This window comes from Oculina patagonica, chromosome 12 (genome assembly GCF_052425735.1).
Source record: "Oculina patagonica isolate OP01 chromosome 12, crgOcupat, whole genome shotgun sequence".
Lineage (NCBI taxonomy): Eukaryota > Metazoa > Cnidaria > Anthozoa > Scleractinia > Oculinidae > Oculina > Oculina patagonica.
The window spans coordinates 8709592-8731620 of record NC_135769.1 but is presented as its reverse complement, the minus strand read 5'-3'; the positions used below and the strand labels follow the sequence as shown (position 1 = coordinate 8731620).

Genomic DNA, 22029 nt, shown 5'->3' with positions numbered 1-22029 from the left:
CGTGGTTTATTAACTATAAGAAAAGACAACGCTAATTAAGAAGGTCTAAAGCTATTGAAGAAGTTCAGGGAAGTAATGAAAAGATGGTCGAGTTAGTATATGCCAGCTCGACACTAAAGCTAACGGTTAATGTATATCAATATCTCAAAAGCAACATGTAAAAGCTCTGCCTGGCTAGATACAAAATGGTAAAAAAAAAAAAGTTAGCAGGCATGCTGCTTAAGTCCATCGCTCTAAACGTAAGTAAGCATAAAAATGGAAATAATAATTATTATAACAATGTCTATAATGCGGGCTGCTTCTGTCGCTATGGCTACGTTTGAAAATAATAATAAATAAAAAACCTCAACATAGCCGGATATGTGCGTAGAATAGAAATTTCCTTAAAATACTAGAACAAAGAGGGCTGGGTGGGTGGGAATTATTGTGAAAACTCTTTTAGGGGCTCAGAGAATTTGAGTAAAACTACTAAAGTCTAGATAGCATGGCCTTGATTGACATAAAGAGGGGGCGTGGATTGGCCAGCCCGAATAGCGCATCACACTCTAGAAGTGAATTTGACCTTTGAATGTAACGCAAGAGTGATAGTCTTGCGTGACAGATCTGCATATTTGAATAGAGTGATCTTATGACTTCTCTGAACTCCTTTCATGGTTGTCACATTAACTTTAATTTATATTACATGTAAATTGGCATTTATATTACATATAAATTTGCTTAAAAAATCAAATAACCTTTTTAAATTTGCACGTCATGTTTGGACATTCTCGTTTTATCTGCAGTTGCAGAGTTGTGCATTTGAATGTTTACCGTATGAAAAAGACACATTATAAAATTACACCATAAATCTTACTCCTTACATTGACAAGTTAAATTTAAAAATACACTGAAAATATAAAGGATAGCGCGCGATGATAGTTAGAGTAACCTAGAAACAGCATATTTAAAATCATCAAACGCAGAAATAAAAACAAAACAAACAAACCGAGTAAATAAAATTATAAAAATAACAATTGCTAAGAGAGAGAAGTTGTTAATCGAGGGAAGGATTTTCGAACTTGACATACATCGCATCCTTTATTTTGGTTTAAAAGTTGGACGCGGCTAAAAACTAAATTTGTAAAAGATTCAGCAGGCAGGAGTCGCGTCATGACTTAGACGACTGCAGGTGCGTGTAGATATGGGATGCCTTATTCGACACAAGGTGCGCGGCTTTAGTTAAAACATGGCATTATGCAAAATGTTTTGTTTTGGAATGTCTTAATAACAAGGTTGAAATCTGACTATTCACTGATATTGATTTTTTTTTTTCAGAATTTTCGTTATCAAAAAATAATAATGAGCTATTTCATAATATGCAAAAGCAATCTTGAAAGTTTGCATAGCTGGTCATTTTCTTTTTCCTTTGTTTACTCCGAATATTTGGGAAAAGTTAAGGAAGCTGTTCAAATTTAAATTTTACTTCATCCATGTGGAAAATTATAGGCCTTGCAAAGCCCAACGTAACAAGATATAACATTATCCACATAAAGTCTAGTATAAGTTATGGAGAGTTACTCAATCTTCTCCCCGGATAACTTTATTATGTATTTTGTAATTAAATGGCAATATCTAGAAATTTCAGTGTTTTGTAGTTGAAAGAAACCCAACTCCATTTCTGTTTTTGTTACGTCTTCCGTGTCAGAACACTCTTGCCAAAACATATCTTTGGTTATATCAAAAAATTCAAGATAATTGTAGACAAATAACTCAATTTTTGAAATAGCTATTTAAATAAGTGAGACGTGAAAAATGACACGCCTGTTAGGTTAAGTACGTTCGTAAATTACCTTAATAATGGTAACGTAAAATTTTGCAAAAGAAAAAGTTATTTTAAATAACTAACAGTATAGACAGCGATTCTTTGGTACATATTTCATAGTTTATACTACTCAGAAATACAAATACACAGAGAGGCTTGACGAGCTTTTACTCTAAGTCAGTTGTTGATTTAGCAGGCGCCTCAAGGCCTGATTAAAACTTAATAAATTCAGAAACGGCACGCACAGATTTTTTTTTTAATTCAGAGATTAAAAATAGAAAAACTCCTTTTTTTCGTGTTAATATAAGTCTGATAGAGTTCAATGCCATAAACATGGAATCGAGATGTTATGACAATAGCGTAAAAGTGCTTCAGCTCTATATATCAATTCAGTGCTAAGGCTTAATTAGTTCCGATTATACAAACAATTTAATTTGTTTTCAAAGGAAAAAAATTCCTTCTGATTATTTTAATAACCCAACGCATTTAACTCATAAAATAATTAATGATTCTGTAGCGCTGTATTAACTTTTAAGAAAGTTACTTCTTGTGTTCACCTGTATAGATGAACTGCCATCTTTCCCTTTAACTTTACATAAAGAAAAAAACAATTCTTAAATATTGACCATGAGAATTCCAGAAAGAATAAGTAAGTATCTTTCTGTAGAAACGTTCCATATAATCACGGCGGTTTGTTATGATGTCCTTAATTAGATAACAAAACATTTCCAAGCCAAACGTTAATTCAACTTAAACAAACCAAATACATAATTTTGCTCATACACAAGGTACGCAGTCAGTCGTTCATTCAAAGTGCGACAAAACGCATCGCGTGAAAGATGCTGGGCAAAATTTTGTTCTTCTTCATGCTGAGCGCTGGTAAGAAACAACAGTATATTTTTCCCTTTGATACCCTTGTAATTTTCTGTGTCTCCCGGGATTAGCGTTAACAAGAACAAATTCTAAAAATATCTTTTCTTTTTTAGTCACTTGTTGAGTTAAAACCTAAAGCTACCAAGTCAAAGATAAAGTAATAATGAATGATTTGTTAAAAAAAATGCCTTAAAAAAGAGAATTTGTTTTTGTCTCCTTGAGATTGGTTACGTTAAAAAGGGGTAATTATTCCGGACGCACTCGTTCACGACAAACTTTGCTTCATGGCTTTCTCTGCTTTGACGCAATGGCAATGAAATGTTGAGAAAACTGTCACCAGTAATTAAGATATAAAAGTAATATAATTCGATCTCGCTGGACACAATATATTAATGTTATTGCATCCAGTACAACAACTTTGCCGTGATAATTTGTTAAAGTTCTGGATGCAGCTTATTTTGATTTAATACGTGTATACCGTGGCCAGGTCTCGAAAAAATCGTTGGAGCAGAAGTTTGGAAATATTAACGTCGTCTAAATTCAACTCTAACCTTATGTTGAAATTTTCTATAATTAACGCTCGTTGACAAAACAATCACGAACCCAAATTTCTGTGAGAGGTCTCCCCAGTGCTTACTTAATCAGTAATTACTATCCGATTGTCGATAGTACAAACCTTATAAAAGTATTCGCTTCTTCTGTAAACATTTTAAGAATGAAAAACTTTATCAAGCCTCTGAAGTTGCGTTAACCACAATTTTTCCGAACATTAAACCAAAGATATATGTCAAATTCCTCATACATGAATTTTAATGTACTGTAAAATTTTGCATCATTTGTGTTTGCTGCTCAGTGCCTTGCGGTGAATTTGAGAACTGTTGTTGGTATTGTAAACTACTCCGCGACTAGTCGTTTGCAAATCAGACAAGCAGTTTGTTTTATTTATAACCAAAAACCCAAGCCAGGAGGGTTAAAAAAAAAATTAATAAAAAAAAAAAAAAAAATTTTTAAAAAAAAAAAAGTTTAAAATTACAGACAGACAATTACCAACGTTTTCTTTCTTGTTGCCATTATAATAATGATAATAAAATGTCTGTATTCGTCTTTCTGTCAAAAAAACGTGTCCGTGACTTTTTGTCTGAGAGCCTTAATACGGACACCCCATATAATACGGACAGTTTGGTATGTCCCCTTAGTCCCACCCTGTATTGATTTCCGACGCCCTCAGTTTAGATTAGGAAATATAATTTGGCCTACTTTGAAATAACATGGCCCATCCAAATAGTTTTTCGTCCTTGAATTCGCACTTAAAATGCATGGTTTTGCTTGGAAATATTTTAGCCTAACAGATTTTTGTTTTCTTTTATATTTTTTTAACAGGTATTACCATCCAAGGTAAGCAAACGAATTGTATTAAAGGAGCTACGTCGCGGACAACGCTTCTTGATTTGTAAATCGTAACCTGTCATAATCCTTGCCAGTCAAAACCATCCTTGTTTATTTCTGGGTTTTTATTACTTCGTTGTTGTTTTTCTATGTTAGAAAACTATTATCTTGAGGTTTTTACTTCAATTTGAGAGTAATCAGAAAAGTGACTTAAAATACTGTGACATAGCTCCATTAAACGGTATAAATAATTTTTTTACATTCGCATAGTAAGAAAACGGGCTAGCCATAGCTTTTAGGAACAAATAGAGGTAGTTAATCTAACTAAAAATCCAGAAGGCCTGCTTTTAAAGCTTTGTTGAAACTCACATTTGTTTAAATATTTGCTTGAAATGTATTTGAGTTGAAAGAATTCCAAGTTAAATTAAAATGTGCTTGCCAAAATCTTCTATAACATAGCTAGAAGAGCCGCTCAATCAAATTCAGTATACGTAAGCGTGCTCAAAATCCCGATAGTGCACGCTGACGACGAAATTTGTAAAACTCTTACTGAGTAAAGCTCACACGCTGTGTTTTGCGAAAGCGATGGCATCTTTTCTTCAGAATATGGAAAGTGAACCCTTTCAATATTTTTCCAAGGATATGAGCTACAAGGTAAGCTGTTTCTTATTACGAAACGAAAAGCGAAAGAGAAAATAAATCCGATTTTGCCATCAAAGTTGTTTTTGTGCTTTTCTTCATTGAAACAACAACAACAACTAAAGCAGGAGTCTCGAAGGACGAAAATCATTTTTTTTTCACAGTCGTAACCTGGAAGAATGAGCCAACTATGAATGACAACAGCTCGATGACACTAAAACCTAGCTACCGAACGAAAGTTTTCGCGTTTCAAGCGTTACACCAAAGCGTCAACGGCTCTGCTGTGATTTTTGTTGCTCGGGAAAAATTTATTCATCGGGCAATTCATTCAACTATCGTTTTCAAAAGAAAAACGTTTATTTTCATCACGACCCCAATTCTACAACCACAAATGAAATCGGTCCAGAAAAAATACTAAAAACTAAGCATGGAACCGAATTATTTGACTCTTTAACCCTCGGAATCTGCTCGGCTGTTCGAGGCTGTTTTGTTTTAGTTTTTTTTCACTCTAGAGTTAAAGGGCGCTTTCAATTCGACCAAAAATTCCGGAAATTTCGGAACAAGGACGAATGGTACAGAAAATTCCTGAGAAAGTTTCCAGAAAATCCGGAAAGTGTTGACTTTCCGAAATGTGAACCATTCAACCGAAAATCCTGGAAATTCCAGAAGCAAAATCAAATGGAACTGAGAGTTCCCGGAAATTGTTTTCGAAAATTTGGGTCTACCTTGCGAGGTTGTCCACTTTTCCGGAAATTTTGGAAAAAGTTACCATTTTACACTCAGCCTAAGTTCCTTCGTCGGAAAATTTAGCGATTTCTGAAGCTGAAAGCAGCTACATGTGTTAAGGAAGCATTCTTGAAACTCAAAATAAAAAAAAAATAGGTGAACTCGGTTGTTTTTCGTTGTTGTTTTGCAGGCGGTAGCAAAGAAATGTACAAATATTTGTAAAGCGCGTGCAGGCTACGCCATTGTTTTGCTCATTAATCTTTTTGGGTTGGCGACGTTTTCGTTGCTTGTAGTGTGCCTTTTGAAAGGTTCCTGTATTTGTGGCCACAATGTCATTCATGGCGTTTATTTTTAGTGCTCGGAATGCTTTTTATTTGCCAAAATATCGCGTTACCCTATGTGCAGGAAGCCGGCCAGAATGCATTATTTTAATGCACCGTAGAAATTTCCATATTAGACGCACTACCTGATTCTACCTGACCATATGCACATTTTGTTTTGCCTTCCGTGCAGTCAACCGGAAAAGTTAAAAAATGCTGTTCCATTTGCCACTGGAATTTTCCGAAAACTAAAACCAGAATTTTTGGCGAAAATTAACCGCAGAATAATCAGCGAAAACTAACCGCAGAATCAAACGCAGCATTTTGCTGCATTTGTTGTTCATCATCATCATCAATTCTTGTCGCGCCAGTAGGCGCATGTTTTCGTCAGTGTTTTTTTCCTTCGCTCTGCCACCGAATAAACTTAGTCAATTTATTAGCAATTGACACAAACTGCACCACTCGTGTAAACTTGTACATGTGTAATCTATCGCTCGACTGCTACCCACAAAATAAACACAGTTAGATTTAATTTTCCCCGCGGCCGGTTTTGATGCACAATTCCATCGGCAATGTTATAAAACAATTGGTACATGCTTTTAGCTTTGCACTATCGTTTTATGGAGCACTTGGGAAGTTTGGAGAGCACTCAAGAAGCTAGAACTCCTACGCTTCTCTAGCCTCGTGCTCTCCAAACTTCCCGCGTGCTCCATAACTCGATAGTGCACGCTAAAGCATGAACCAATTGTTAAATGGTCAAAATGAAGTTATCCCTGTAGCACAATTACAGTTTTATCTTTTAACTTCTTTTGATTTTATACTGGATTTTATCATTTTCGCCCTGTTGTCTTTTATGAATGTTGGCGTATGCTTTATTAGATTGGTGGTGTAACTGCTGTTACAGAATTAAGATTTTTTGTTAGTTGGTTTGTTTGTTTTTGTTTCCAGTTTTTGCAGTTGATTACCACGACTGCACGAGGGTCGCCACGGCCGATCGTAGAGACTGTGGTTATCACGAGCAATCCCAGTGCGAGGCTCATGGATGTTGTTTTATTGAGGGATCGAACATTTTATGTTTTTACCCTGCACGTAAGTTGAGCTCAACACTGTAAGGTAACGCTAAGGACAAGTCCGTTTCAGCACGAAAGGGTCAGGGAGCCGTATACCTTAAAGGTCTCCGCACACGTAAAGACAAGAGCAGGGACATGATGCAGCAACATGCAGTAGTGTCAAAATCGTTTGTTGTTCACACTGACGGGACATGAGACAGGGACGATTTTGAAGCAGTTTTGCCCCTGCGACATGTTGGAATTGCACGGAGTTCCACTCGTTGAACTTCGAGCAACATGTCGCAGGGACAAAATGCTGCTGGAATTCGTGTTGCACGAGCCAAAAGTTATCAGCTAACAGAAGGGGACGTGTCGCCTCGACATGTCCCCGCTACAAATATTTGCTGTAACATGTCCCCGCTACACATCCCTGCTACTTGTCCCCTCAATGTGAACAACACATGATTTTGTCACTGCGGCATGTTGCTGCGACATGTCTCACGTCATGTCCCAACGTTGTGCAGAGATGTTAAAGGATCGGTGTATCAGAAAGTGAAGGCTACTCAAGAAAGAAACGAGTTGCTGAGAGTCGAACAGAAAAGCCTAATTAAGAGCACAGGTTTCCTACGGTCAAACATATGTCGGTAAGAGTCCTTAAATGGATTTCGCTCATTCTCTTACCATGGGTAGGCCTTAATATAAAATAAATCACAGTATACTTTGTTTGGCTAAATATCGATTTGTTTTCGAGAAAATCGATAATTCTAAAATCCAGCAAAATTGACGCTTTCGGAGCTCAAAATTTATGCCGAGTTTGTTAGCTTCGCGTCGAAAAATAAAGCACTCTGGAAGAAAAGTACCTATTTAATATCGAAGAATAACATCAAATTAGTACGTCGAAAGCAATTTCTGCTCTTAAAGTCCTTTTATTTACAAAATATAATTAAGTTTATTCGACACACTTTTGATTTAATTCAAAATAGGTCAAACTTATCGCTTTATTTAAGTATGAGCGAAGCGACATAAATGGCCGAAAATTTGGTGTTAGACAGATAAATGATTGTTCTTTTCGATACTAAAAGGATTTCCTGGAGAAATGATTTAGTGCGATGCTTTCAGATCTCAAAGTTGCTTAAAATTCGTTAATTTAACCGACCGTGACATTGTTGATCTTATCAACATTATGTAAACATTCCACGCAAAGGTTAATTTTCCCCATGTGAACTTCAACTGAGTAAAATAAAAACATAGACTTGCTTACCGTGGTGTTCGCTGATATGTTGTAAATCCTGTTTTCCTCATTTACGACAAAACCTAAGCCCTCGGCGAAGCTGTTATCCAATTTTCTTGACGCGCCATTTGTAACTGATTTCCACGTCTTGAAGTGACAGTTCTTTTCCATGCATTCTTGAAAACAGTCCTAAGTCTTAACTGATCAGTGTAAACAGGAATACGAAGTACTTTGCTTTAAATCAACTTAAAGCTTAGCAGCAGTGGTAGATAAATCGATACGGCCGGCGAATCTTCGTTTCGAAAACCGCCATTTGAGATTTGTCGCCCCTTTGTCCTGCGGTATGCAGATAATTAATTCACACTTGAGTAACTCCCGGCACATGAAATCGACAACCACCGTGACCAGATAGCACCCTCCTTTTCGAAATATTGGTCGAGGCACTATTTTTATCATTTTAACATAAGCTCTCAATGAAGAACTTTTGGGCTGAACTTGTAATAAAGTTTCACTTCAGTTAGCCACCTTTCGAGAGAGTTGTTAAATGGTTGCATGAAATCCGGGTGGAAAGTTCTTCTGTTGCGTTGCTTCGCTTTGTTTCATATTTTTTATCCAGTTCTTACCCTTGTTCAAATTCTTGTCCCTTCTTCAGTGAAAAATTTGAAACGACGTTAAAATCCCTATAAGACGGAGATCTCTTTTAGACGAACTGAGTTGGAGCCGGTCCCGAAGGTACCCGTTTCAGAGAGAGTTGGCTGTACACAAAGCCTTAGATGGCGTCGTTGGATCCGTCTCCCGTGAATGTCAGTTAAAAATATATATTCCGCTGTGTAGTCTAGCCTGTAAACAAGCTCTCCTTCTTTCTCCTGTGGAGGATTGGGCGAAATAAAAGCGGGAAGGAAAGGTGGGGAAGGGGTGGGGAAAAAAGGGACCATATATCATGTATATGCAGTTGTAATACCAGTCACGGTAAACAATTTATAATAAAACGCTGAACATTTATGACTGTATAAAAAAATATTGGTGTAAATTTAAGGAAAGGGTGCTTTTCACTTCATTAGATTAAGCTAGGTGAAGAAAAGTACACGTAATCAGAAGTTTGTTATGGACTTCTGACGTGATGCCATATTTTGTATTTATTTCTGCAAAGTACAACAAAGCATTTATACCAAAGTAGCATTATTAAAAAAAAATGAGCATAATTACAGTTGAGCATTATATCGGACAAAAAACAAGCATTGTTAGAAGCATAACATTCCCTTTTTACCAGCGTAATTGGAAGGGCCTCTGGTATTCAGTTAGAAAGAACTTGCATTCAAAAGATACCGCGTTCTAGAAACAAGTCACCCCGTTTTGGCTGCTGATATTTTGGAACTTTTGTGTGTTCAAAATACCATATCTCGTTCTAGATATCGTCTGATATTGAAAATCCCGTTCTAGATCGGGAACCCAAAACCACGACCTCATTGGACGACACAGAGCCGTTTTTGGGGAATACCCCAGCTTCGACAACTCCTTCCTAATAAAGTTCGCCTATTGAATTGAGAATTAAGGTGATTATAAAGTTATTACTTTATATCTCTTGTTGTTTGGAAACTTGAGTCGTATTATAATTATAACCGTCTTATTTATGAAGGAATAGACTGCGGATAATATTTGAAACTTAAACCGTTTTCCCCTAATAGCTTCCAAATCAACTCAAAAACACACCGGAAAACAGGTTTAAAAACAAAATATTTATATAATGACTATGATATTTTTAAAACATTTGGGTTCCCTGACGGCGAGGCGCTTGTCCCTCCCCGCAAGCTCTGGCGGGGGGCACCTTCCCTTGTTTACGCCGGACCCCAACAGAATATATACATGGTCATATTTTTTAACATTCACGGAAGACGGATCCAACGATAACATCTTAGATTTTGCTTTCACCTGTTTTGCCTTGACCTAATCAAGAACTTGGACAAAGGTAAGAACAAAAAAAAAACTATAAAGCGAAGCAACGCAACAGAAGAACCTTAGACCCGGGAGTTAAAAGCGCTGTCATGCAACTATTTAGCAACTTTCACAAACGGTAGCTACCTAAAGTGAAACTTAATTACATGTTCAGCCCAAAAGTTTTTCATTTAGAGCTTATATTAATATAGCAATAATATGGTGCCTCAACCAATACTATACCAAAACGCAGGGTGCTATCTGGGATCTGGTCACGGCGGTTGTCGATTTCATGTGTCGGAAGTTACGCAAGTGTGAAATACATTATCTGCACACCGCATGACAAAGGGTCGACAAATCTCAGTTTTCGAAAAGAAGATTTGCCGGCCGAATCGATTTATCAACCACTGCTACTGTCCGGAACGTTTCGGTCCGATTTTCGGATAGGATATGCCTTCTAATTACACGGATAGGATAGGCCTTCTGTTTACACGGGGCCGTTCTGGAACCGGTGCGGGACGGAACCAAAACTGGACCTGCTATTTTGCAGGTCAAGTTATGGAACCGTTCCGGACCGGTTCCAGAACCGTCCTGTGTAAACACATGGATCGGTGCCAAACGCTTCCGTGTAAACAGAGGCCGATCCGGTCCGGTCCAGTTCGGAACGGCTCCGGTCCGGTCCCGTGTGTAGCAGAGGCTTTTTCGGGGATTTAGCTCTATGGCTGAGCGGGAAGTGCCCTGCCACTTTCCGGGATCTTTTATATCAAGTGGACAAGAACATCATCAAGGAACATGGTGTTTAATGGAGATCTTGACTCACTCGCTTACAGGCAGAACTCAAAGTTATTACAAAAAGGACAATTGTCATAAACGAGTTGTAGCCAATAGCGTTTCGACAACTAAGTTTGACTTACGTAAGCTATACAAATATAGAAAATTCTGAGGATATTTCTTTTCACGCCCTTAAAACCTGGAGCTCATTACTTATTCGAAGGCTTTGTTCCAAGAGCAGGTGTAAAACACCTATACACTAGCTTTACGATAACAGAAAATTGTGTTGTTTCAAAATCTACCTTTTTACCGAAAAACGTTCCGTAACACGTGTAAACGTAGCCTAGCTGGTTAGAGTATAAAAATGACTGAAAAAACGGCAAGGACAGGACTAACACCAGGTGTCCGTCTTATAGAGATCTTCAATAAGGGAGAGTTGACTCTACAACTGTTTTGCCTTAGCCTAATCAAGAATTTGAACAAGGGTAAGAACTGGATAAAAAATATGCAGCAAAGCGAAGCAACGCAACAGAAGAACTTTCGACCCGGAAGTTAAAAGCGCTTTCATGCAACCATTTAACAACCATTTAACAACTCTCTCAGCCCAAAAGTTTTTCATTGAGAGCTTATGTTAAAATGATAAAAATAGTGCCTCAACCAATCACCAAAAAGCAGGGTACTTTCTGGTCACGGTGGTTGTCGATTTCATGTGCCGGGAGTTACTCAAGTGTGAATTAATTATCTGCATACCGCAGGACAAAGGGGCGACAAATCTCAAATGGCGGTTTTCGAAACGAAGATTCGCCGGCCGTATCGATTTATCTACCACTGCTGCTAAGCTTTAAGTTGATTTAAAGCAAAGTACTTCGTATTCCTGTTTACACTGATCAGTTAAGACTTAGGACTGTTTTCAAGAATGCATGGAAAAGAACTGTCACTTCAAGACGTGGAAATCAGTTACAAATGGCGCGTCAAGAAAATTGGATAACAGCTTCGCCGAGGGCTTAGGTTTTGTCGTAAATGAGGAAAACAGGATTTACAACATATCAGCGAACACCACGGTAAGCAAGTCTATGTTTTTATTTTACTCAGTTGAAGTTCACATGGGGAAAATTAACCTTTGCGTGGAATGTTTACATAATGTTGATAAGATCAACAATGTCACGGTCGGTTAAATTAACGAATTTTAAGCAACTTTGAGATCTGAAAGCATCGCACTAAATCATTTCTCCAGGAAATCCTTTTAGTATCGAAAAGAACAATCATTTATCTGTCTAATACCAAATTTTCGGCCATTTATTTCGCTTCGCTCATACTTAAATAAAGCGATAAGTTTGACCTATTTTGAATTAAATCAAAAGTGTGTCGAATAAACTTAATTATATTTTGTAAATAAAAGGACTTTAAGAGCAGAAATTGCTTTCGACGTACTAATTTGATGTTATTCTTCGATATTAAATAGGTATTTTTCTTCCAGAGTGCTTTATTTTTCGACGCGAAGCTAACAAACTCGGCATAAATTTTGAGCTCCGAAAGCGTCAATTTTGCTGGATTTTAGAATTATCGATTTTCTCGAAAACAAATCGATATTTAGCCAAACAAAGTATACTGTGATTTATTTTATATTAAGGCCTACCCATGGTAAGAGAATGAGCGAAATCCATAACAGGGCTCTTGCCAAGAATTTTCATTTTTGTTTGAAATTTGTGCATATGTCCTCTTAAATTCTATTGAAAAATACCCATATGACTAATGTATGTAACTAAAGTAAGTTTGCGGTCCCCGGTTATTAGTTCGTGTGAGGTGTTGTCATAAATAACCCGATAGCGGCTGCTAGAGGCGGCTTGAAAAACAAACGTGAACATTCTAGATATTAATTTGTGTCACTGAGTTAACAGTAATTCAATGAGCTCTCTAGTAACAACAAAGGGAACCCAAGCTTAAGTCAAGTTTGATCAGCAAGCAAGAACTTAACAGGAACTTACCATCTTGAATATATTCTTTTTTAGTTGCAAAATGTTACAATGTTCCCCAGGATCAACGAATAGATTGCGGTAATATGAACCAAAATGACTGTCTTGCAAAGGGTTGTTGCTATGACAGCCATGTTAACCCTGGGGTACCGTGGTGTCATTATGATGAGTTCCATACAGGTAAAAAAAGTTCTAAAAAAATGTAAATGTTTCATTTTTTTTTTAATCGTACATAGTTGTTTTTTTTTTCTGGCCTCCAACAGTACTACAAAGTAGTGATGTATGATAATGAAATTTATAAATGTGTCTGCCTTGTTCCCGACGAAAAGAGTGGTACCTTTCCAATGCCCTATGGATTGATTGGTCGTGGACAGCCACCGTATTCGTTTCGCTAAGGAAAAGCAATGCCTTTCATGCAGCACCTTGCCGCGGTGATTTAAGTTGGCTGCGTTAAAAATATAAACAAAAATCCGTTGTTGAAACAGTGCTGGAACATAAAGTTTTAAATCTTTTCCGCCAGGAACCCGGCGGAGGTCAGCTTTGACCCACGAACGAGCAGCCAAAGTCTTTCTTCCCGTGAACTTTGGACGCATCGCAACCAATTTAAAAACGAGAAAAAATGCCCTTGTATGATCATGCAGCACATAGTTTCAATGCACCAGGATCGCCAAACGAACCTCAAGTACAGCGAAAAAGGCCTGGTCTAGGTAAAATCTGAGCAAGATATATGTGCCTCCCGCATCCTGAACTTCCGTTTAACTTAGGATGAACTTCCGTTGTTAAGTTAAGATAAATTTATTATGACGTCACGTTGCTATGGGCCACGTGCGCCCGAGGAGATGAGAGAATTTTTCAATCGAGCGAGCTGTGTGTATCTCCCTCAAGTGTTGAGTATTAAAAAGTTGTGTTAAAAAGAACCAGTCATCGTGTTTATTCGTCGCCCCGCGACATATATCAGGAGCGCGTGACCTCTTTACGATTGACAGCATTGACGGAGAGTGGTGTTCAATAAAGATGTTTCCGGCTTTCATTGAGGGCTACATCTTAATTACAAGGCGTAACTCCCAATTCTGGCACATTCAGTGGTTATTCCTACTCTTGCTGAGGACGTGAACAAGAGGATCCTTAAACAGCTTCTGCTGATCGGCCACCGTCTGCCCCACATGACATACATAGTTCGTATAGTGTGATCGTCCGGGTGAGAGTAGTTCTGAGAAGAACTGTTGTTGGTGACTGACGTTTCGACAACCTGAGCGGAAGTCATCTTCAGAGTCAAGTGAAAAGTTGTTGTCAGTCGATGATGTTATAAGTCTGGTCCGTTGAAGCTGATTGGTCAGTTAAGCCGTGATGTTATTGGCTGTAAGACTCGTGTAAAGTTTGTCATCAGTAATTGGTCAGTTTCGATCCGTCTATTGTTAGTCTAATTAAGTCGTTCTGTTCCGTCTATTGTTAGTCAAATTAAGTTGTTCTGTTGGCGGTTCGTTTGTCGCTTCTGTTTACGTCGTGAATAAGTCGTTTGTAAGGTGCCGGTAGTTGTTGACATCTGTTGATAGGCGTCTGTTCTAAGTTTGTGTACCAGCTTTCCAGAGTCAGGCGTTGAAAATAGTTAGTACTGTAGGTTAAGCATTCAGCAGAGTCCCAGTCGATTTTGTGTTTAGTAAGTCGGTGGTGTTCAGAAATGTGATTGTTGACATCACCATTTCTCGTCGCTCGTTTGTGTTCAGTCAGTCTCGCGGTCAAGTTTCTACCGGTCTCTCCGATGTAGGAGGCCTGGCAGTCGGAGCATTTGATCTTATAAATCGCTCCCTGTCTGTTTTTAGGTTCGTCCCTGTCTTTAACGTTGGTCAGTAAATGTCGTAACGTTGTTATAGGTTTGTGAGCTACACGGATATTGTAGGGTTGTAGGATCCGCGCAATAGTCTCAGAAGTGCCCTTGATGCGACTTCCCACAAAGCTACGACTATCAAGACTTTGACGAGACGAGCGCAACTAGTTTGTGACACACCAGACAGTTTATCTGACGAAAACAAATACCTTGACCGCGTTTTCCACAAGAACAACTACAATACTGACTTTATTAGACGCAACACTCACAGAACTACTGAAACTGACAGAAATCTGACATCTGTTACTACAGCGACTTTACCCTACATCAAGGGCACTTCTGAGACTATTGCGCGGATCCTACAACCCTACAATATCCGTGTAGCTCACAAACCTATAACAACGTTACGACATTTACTGACCAACGTTAAAGACAGGGACGAACCTAAAAACAGACAGGGAGCGATTTATAAGATCAAATGCTCCGACTGCCAGGCCTCCTACATCGGAGAGACCGGTAGAAACTTGACCGCGAGACTGACTGAACACAAACGAGCGACGAGAAATGGTGATGTCAACAATCACATTTCTGAACACCACCGACTTACTAAACACAAAATCGACTGGGACTCTGCTGAATGCTTAACCTACAGTACTAACTATTTTCAACGCCTGACTCTGGAAAGCTGGTACACAAACTTAGAACAGACGCCTATCAACAGATGTCAACAACTACCGGCACCTTACAAACGACTTATTCACGACGTAAACAGAAGCGACAAACGAACCGCCAACAGAACAACTTAATTTGACTAACAATAGACGGAACAGAACGACTTAATTAGACTAACAATAGACGGATCGAAACTGACCAATTACTGATGACAAACTTTACACGAGTCTTACAGCCAATAACATCACGGCTTAACTGACCAATCAGCTTCAACGGACCAGACTTATAACATCATCGACTGACAACAACTTTTCACTTGACTCTGAAGATGACTTCCGCTCAGGTTGTCGAAACGTCAGTCACCAACAACAGTTCTTCTCAGAACTACTCTCACCCGGACGATCACACTATACGAACTACTGATACTCCTGGGTTCAAACCATTTACTTTATGACATACATAATCCAGAACTACATACTATAATCCAGAACTTATCAGCCTTCTCCATGTGCCAAGCTGAATGCCCACAAGTCGCTAATCTAACAAACAGAAGCCATGATACTGCTTCAGTTCCTCCATCTCCACCACGCACGTGCTAGGCCCTCTGTATACCTTCAAAATTACATACTAGAGTAGTGCGTTTCGCTCGGCTGTTTTTAACTGCAAAACTGTTTCCATCCAAATTTAGTAATCGTTTCAGAAATATTGTTTACATCCTAGAACAAATAAAAAAGCAACTGTTATTTTTCAGACACTTACCCTGCGTAGCTGGCGGTATTGTTGGGTTTTTAAGCGCGTACAAGCAAGCGGCGCAGCCGCAAGTGGCTGGGGAGGAGGAGTTGACCCAAGCCACTCGCGGCTGCGCCGCTTGCTTGTGCACGCATTAAAACCCAACAATACCATCAGCTACGCAGGCTATCATACACTCGTTGCTGGGTAAAAAACTTAGTGTTATTGCTAAGACAAGTATTGTTTTTAGGCTAAACTGAACTGTGTTAAACTGTTAAGGAAGAAGAAAAGGTTGCACAAGAGGGCGCTGCTATGTTTCCCCTACCCGTCCAACGTGTTCTGGGCCGCTATCTTTAAGTCATCGTCAGGGTTTTCTATTTTCGCGTCATCTTATCATTCGTCGAATAAATGATTTCGAACTCTTATTTGCAGCCCGATTGAAACTTTCTGCCGAATGCGCTTATGTTGATGACGCAGCGAAGGAAGATTGTGACTCCGACACGTGCGATGGAAATGGCTGCTGTTATAACAATATAGTACCAGAAGGAGTCCCTCATTGCTTTAAGCCCGGTAAGTTAAAAAAAATAAACGAACGAATAAACGAACGAACGAACGATCGAACGATGGAACGGACGGACGGACGGACGGACGGACGAACGAACGGACGGAAAAATGGACAAACAAACGAGCGAACAAAGACCAACGAGCAAATGAAATATACGAAGACGAAAAGAAGGGAAGAAAATAATTGCAGGCGGAACAAAAGAGCCAACCAAACAACGAGCGAAAAAATGAACGGGCGAGCAAACGAACGAACGAGCGACCGACCGACCGAGCCAGCGATAGTGCAAACGTGCGAACGAATAAAAAAAACGAACGAATGCGCGAGCGAATAAGCGAACAAGCGAACGAGCGAACGAAAGAACCTTCCAACCAGTCAATCAACCAAGATCGCGATCGAACGTACGGATGGTCAGACTGACGATCAAGTGAGTAAAATTCAAATCACTTCACTGCATGATAACCGATTTTTTTTTTTTTTTTTTTTTAACAGATAGCGAGTGCCTTGTCGTTAGCCAAGATAAGCGTGTAGATTGTGGCTTTCACGAGGTGACGCCAAGCCAGTGCAAAGAGAAAGGGTGCTGTTACCAAGACAACGTCCTAAGCGGCGTTCCATTGTGCTTTTACAGTAAATCTCAAATGGGTAAGATATATTGTGAAGTAGTTAAAAAAATATTCATTTTTTAGCAAAAACAAGAAACTTTCAGTTCTTTGGCTAGAAAGGCACGGTTTCTTTTGTATGGCAAAGCCAAGTAACGTGTCTGGCAAGAAGTCAACAGAAATTGATTTGATTGTAATATTGAGATGAATCTGGTGTTAAACCCATGGCAACAGTACACTCCAATGAATTGTTGTTTGGATTATTTTTGCACTGCGTCAGCCGTGATGTCACATCGGTCCAGAAGGATTCCGTTGTAGGACATTTCCAGAAAAGATGAATTAATGTTTCTGGCACATCACGGCAGAAGGAGCACTTAAAGTCATATTTAATTCCTATTAATTTTTATACAAGAAATCGTTTGTTGATATTCTTCGGTGCAAAAATTTAAATTAAAACTCTTTCAGTCTGGTGCTTTTTGTACACTTCGAAGCTAGCTGGTACGTCTCTTGCCATTTAATATCTTCAGCATTTGTGATGCCACAACCATTCATCCATTTCTGCTGGCTTTGGGTTGGAGCAGTTGATTTTTCGGCAACGAGTTTAGAATATGCAAGTCGGGTTGCACTTTGTGTTGTCATTAACTTAGTAGAGACGTTTTCGTACTCGGGGCTATTATTTACAAAATTACATTTGTGCGTGTTCGAGGTAGGCTTGATTGTAGATAGGCTGTAATATCTTAAAGGACACGCATTGATATTATATTTAGTTCTTAGTTTATCTAAAGAAAGGAAGTTGTCAGTTTAAGTCATCTTTCAAATGTTTCACTTTTTTGATGCCCTTGTTAAACCATTCTTTGTAGAAAATAGGGCGGTTATCAATTTTAATTAGCGAGTTATGCCATAAGAATTGATCAAGAAATTGTTTTTCAGAAATTATATTGTTTTCAAAATTTGCTACCGACCAGATTGTCGAAACGTCTTTTATAAAGCTATTTGATGCTTTTGCAGTGCTAGTTGTATCTTTCTTGTTGAGGTTTCCTGTAAGGGCTATTTTCTCAAAATGTTCCTAGTTCTAAGTCAAAGAAAAGTTTCCATTTTCCTTGGTTTTCGGTGTCAAGATATTTTTTAATCCAAGTGACTTTTAGCGACTTACTGAAAGACTGAATATCTAACTTTTGTAAAACCCCCGTGAGGATAGTCGTTTATCATCACATCTTGTTTGATTTTGTCACCTTTTCCATTCCATAAAAATGTATAGAAAAGTTTATTCGCTTCTTTGATTGCATTCACATCTGTACGTAGCGGAGATAGCACGCAGACAAGTTGAGAGGTCGCTAGACTTTTCAATACTGTTATTTTGCCAATTAGTGTAAGTCTCCGGTATTTCCAGCAGTCAAGGACATTTCGAACTTTAGCTAATCGTTCTTTATAATTTAGCATTATGGTTGCTTCAGGGTCAACTGAAATCCATACACCTAAGCATTTGTCCATTTGAAATTCCTTTCTGGAAATATAATATGGTCCTTGCCAGTGTAAGACCCGATCCAAAGGGCTTCCGTTTTCTTATCATTAAGTCTGAGACCAGAGACGGCTCCAGATTTGTTGATTACTTTGAGAGAGGCTTCCAAAGAGCTCTTTGATCCGTCCAGTATTTGTGTCGTGTCATCTGCGTTCTGACTTGTTTTGATTTCATTTTGGTTGACAAGGATACCTCTGATATTTTTGTTTTTTCTGATTGCTTTAGCTAGTACTTCAACAGACAGAACGAAAAAGTAGGGTGAAAGAGGGCATCCCTGTCTTACTCCTCTTTGAATTTTAAAGAAGTTGCTCGCCCATCCGTTGTTAAAACGCAGCTTTTCACATTACCGTAAAATGTATTCATCCAGTTCCCAGGGGGGGGGGGGGGGGGGGTACTCCGGCTTGTTAAAGACGGGGATGATCGAAGGATTTTTTGGGGTTTGAAATTTTCGATTCTGGGATTTTTTTGAGTAAGAAGATTTTGCATGTATTTTTGGGGGTGACTTGATTCAAATAAGGGATCTTTTAAAAACAAACTAAAGTGCTTTGGCACGGCCCTGGCGTATTTATGTTGTGATGAATATTCAAACGCGAGCGTTATTGCCCCTCCTGGCAATTTAGAGGTAATTTGACAAGGGATTTTTTTAGGGGTTATTTTTGGTCCAGGGATATTTTTGGGTAATGTCGGAAGACTTGGGGATTTTTTGGGGTCCTGAGTTTTACCTTCATTCGGTCATCCCCGTCATTTACAAGTCGGAGTACCTCCCCTGGGATCCAGTTAATGACGCCATCGCCAAATCCGAAATATCGAAGAGTTTTCCTAATGGAAGGCCATTCTATAGTATCAAAGGCTTTTTCGAGATCTTAAAATAGGAGTAATCCCGATATATTTCCCTCTTTTGCAAACCAATAACGCTGTCGATAAGCCAAATGTTTTCTCCTATAAATCTACCTTTAATAAAGCCCGTCTTTTCGTTGTTGATATGATCTGGGAGCACAGCTTTAATGCGGTTCGCGATTGATTTTGCTGCTATTTTGTAATCACAGTTAAGAAGTGTTAAGGGTCTTCAATTTTTAATGAAAAAAGGCTCTGCATTTTTCTTAGGAATCAGTTTGATAATGCCTCTTCTTTGGGTTGTTGATAGCTGTCCAGATTCGTATGAATGTAAAGCGCTCTGATGAGAGTAGTAGATATTTCTTTTCAAAAAACTTTATAAAATTCAGCTCGCAATCCGTCGCTTCCCGGAGTCTTGTTCGGTTCCATACTTCGAAGGGCCTCTAGGCATTCTTTTTCTGTTAGATACCCTTCGCAAGTTTTCTGTGAGAACTGTATCGTTTTCTCACGAAAAAAAAAGAGATATCTTCTGGATTGAGAACATTTACTTTAGAAGTATACAAATTTTTGTAGAAGGTCACACATTCAGTTAATATCTCGTCATCGGTGGTAGCAAAATCGTTATCATTTGTTTTAAGTTGGCTTGTTGTTGCCTGCTTGTATTGACGTTTTTCAAGATTTAAGAAATATTTCGTGTTTTTCTCTCCTTCGTTGTACCATTTCGTTTTTGATCTTAGGATTGCACTTTTGGTACAAAATTCTATTATTCACTCAAGCTCACTCTTTTGTTCATATAATTGCTGTTCGAGGTGTAAGTATTGCGTGTCTTGATTATTAATATATAAATTATCAATTTTCTCTTCAAGTTTGGCTATTGTTTCTTCTATTTCTAGCTCCCGCTGTTTAGTCATGTCTTTCTTAGGGCCTGTTTATATGGAGGAGATTTGTCCCTGGTAGGAGGATTACCCTCCATACCGAGCCACTCCGGGCGAGGGAGCTTTTCATACGTTTCTTTATAAATAGCTTCAAACTGTTTATATGAGAAATTGCAAAGTTGGCTCGGGGGGCAGGGTAACCCTGGATGGAGGGTCACTCGCTTTGAAGGTAGGGTGACCCTGGGGAGCGAGCCAACTTTTTTTCCATATAAACAGTTTGGTTATATTTGCCTTGCCTACCAGGGACAAGTTGACACATACGGAGCATGCGCAAATGCTAAAATCAGCAAAAACAAAATTGCAAATAAATTGAAATCGAAGTCGGTGGTAAATTAGTCCAAAAAATGGTCTTGCTCGACGATTCAGCGTTCCTGATTTTAGAAAAAGCAGCCATAATAGATGTTTCAAAACAACTCTCGCCAGTCTTTTGAACCGAGAGGGCCAAGTTTTGGCTCGGACAACAGGGATAACTTTTTCATATAAACGCTCGTTAAAAGATGACTCGGGGAAGAGGGTAACCCTCCTGCCAGGGACAACTCTCTTCCATATAAACAGGCCCTTAGTCTTTGCGTGATGGAACGATTTCCACCGTATATATTAATGTCTGCCATTTTATAGACTCCTCATCAATGGACCTGACTGTTTTTTGAGATGTAGTTTTTTTAACTGTATACTGACTAAAAACAACTTATAGCCTGTGTGCCTCTGCCCAGTCTAGCTCAGTCTATATGTGATGATAAATGGGATGCGGTAAATTGATTGATTTACAAATGGTTTTCAAAAAGCCTTTGAAAAACAATGATGTCTTCATTTTGATAATACAGATTGAGATACTGTATATCTATTGTGCTTTTCAGTAACATGAACTCAGCTCAATCAACCGCTAAACCGGTTTAGTTTTTGCTACTGTCAATCATAAGTGGGCCTCACGGGAGACATTTAAACCAGGTCAAATCTGTTGGCTTGTTTTTGTTTTTTAAGGTTTGTAGGTCATTGCCATTATTATGATTGACGGCAGCAAAAAAAAACAATCTTTGGGTTTTGAACTTCAGAGTTCACGTGTTCCTAAAAATGATCACTGATGTTTTTACATAGGTTTTTCATACCAGGATCAGATGCCACTGTTGAAATTTTAACTCAAGCTGTGCTGCACGGTGATAAAAACATTCCTGGCAATTCAATGATTATGATGATTTTTCATTCAGTGACACAGGCAAACTTGTAATTCCAATCATCTAACATGCAATGAACCTATGACAACCCAGTAAGTAAATTGAGATGCTCTGGTTTTGACCTACAAGGCTTGTGGAAGTTAACCCTACAATATAGTTCCCTATGACAAATATCCTGTTTACTGCCAGGATGTGATGTTTTTAGCAACTGCAATCATGAAACGTGTAAACAAAACATAAAGATCTTAAAACAAACCTTTTTTGTGTTCAAACAAGAAAAGGAGAAAGACCAACAAGATGTAGAACAGCAGGCGTTTGTGTAATTTCTTGCTTTAAAAGGCCACCCATTTGGCTTTGCAGCCATTTTTTTGTTTTGAAACAGTATTGTCAATTCATTGTCTCTTGGCCGATTTTTTTTTCGCCCGTATAGAATTCCCCGCCCCCACTAACTGTCCCTGGGTCTCCGACGATGAGCAGCTTC

At 38.7% G+C, this 22029-nt stretch overlaps 1 protein-coding gene across 1 annotated transcript in view; it reads left to right on the top strand.

The window, feature by feature from the left end:
- Positions 1-2602: 2602 nt before the first annotated feature.
- The window catches only part of LOC144633253 (uncharacterized), a 38180-nt gene continuing 18753 nt past the window's right edge, over positions 2603-22029 (top strand). Inside the window, exons 1-6 of the mRNA XM_078492089.1 lie at positions 2603-2680; positions 4055-4069; positions 6694-6834; positions 12738-12881; positions 16360-16497; positions 16982-17131. Of these exons, the coding sequence (XP_078348215.1) occupies positions 2641-2680; positions 4055-4069; positions 6694-6834; positions 12738-12881; positions 16360-16497; positions 16982-17131 (628 nt within the window). The 5' untranslated portion in view covers positions 2603-2640. The remainder of the gene's footprint in view (positions 2681-4054; positions 4070-6693; positions 6835-12737; positions 12882-16359; positions 16498-16981; positions 17132-22029) is intronic.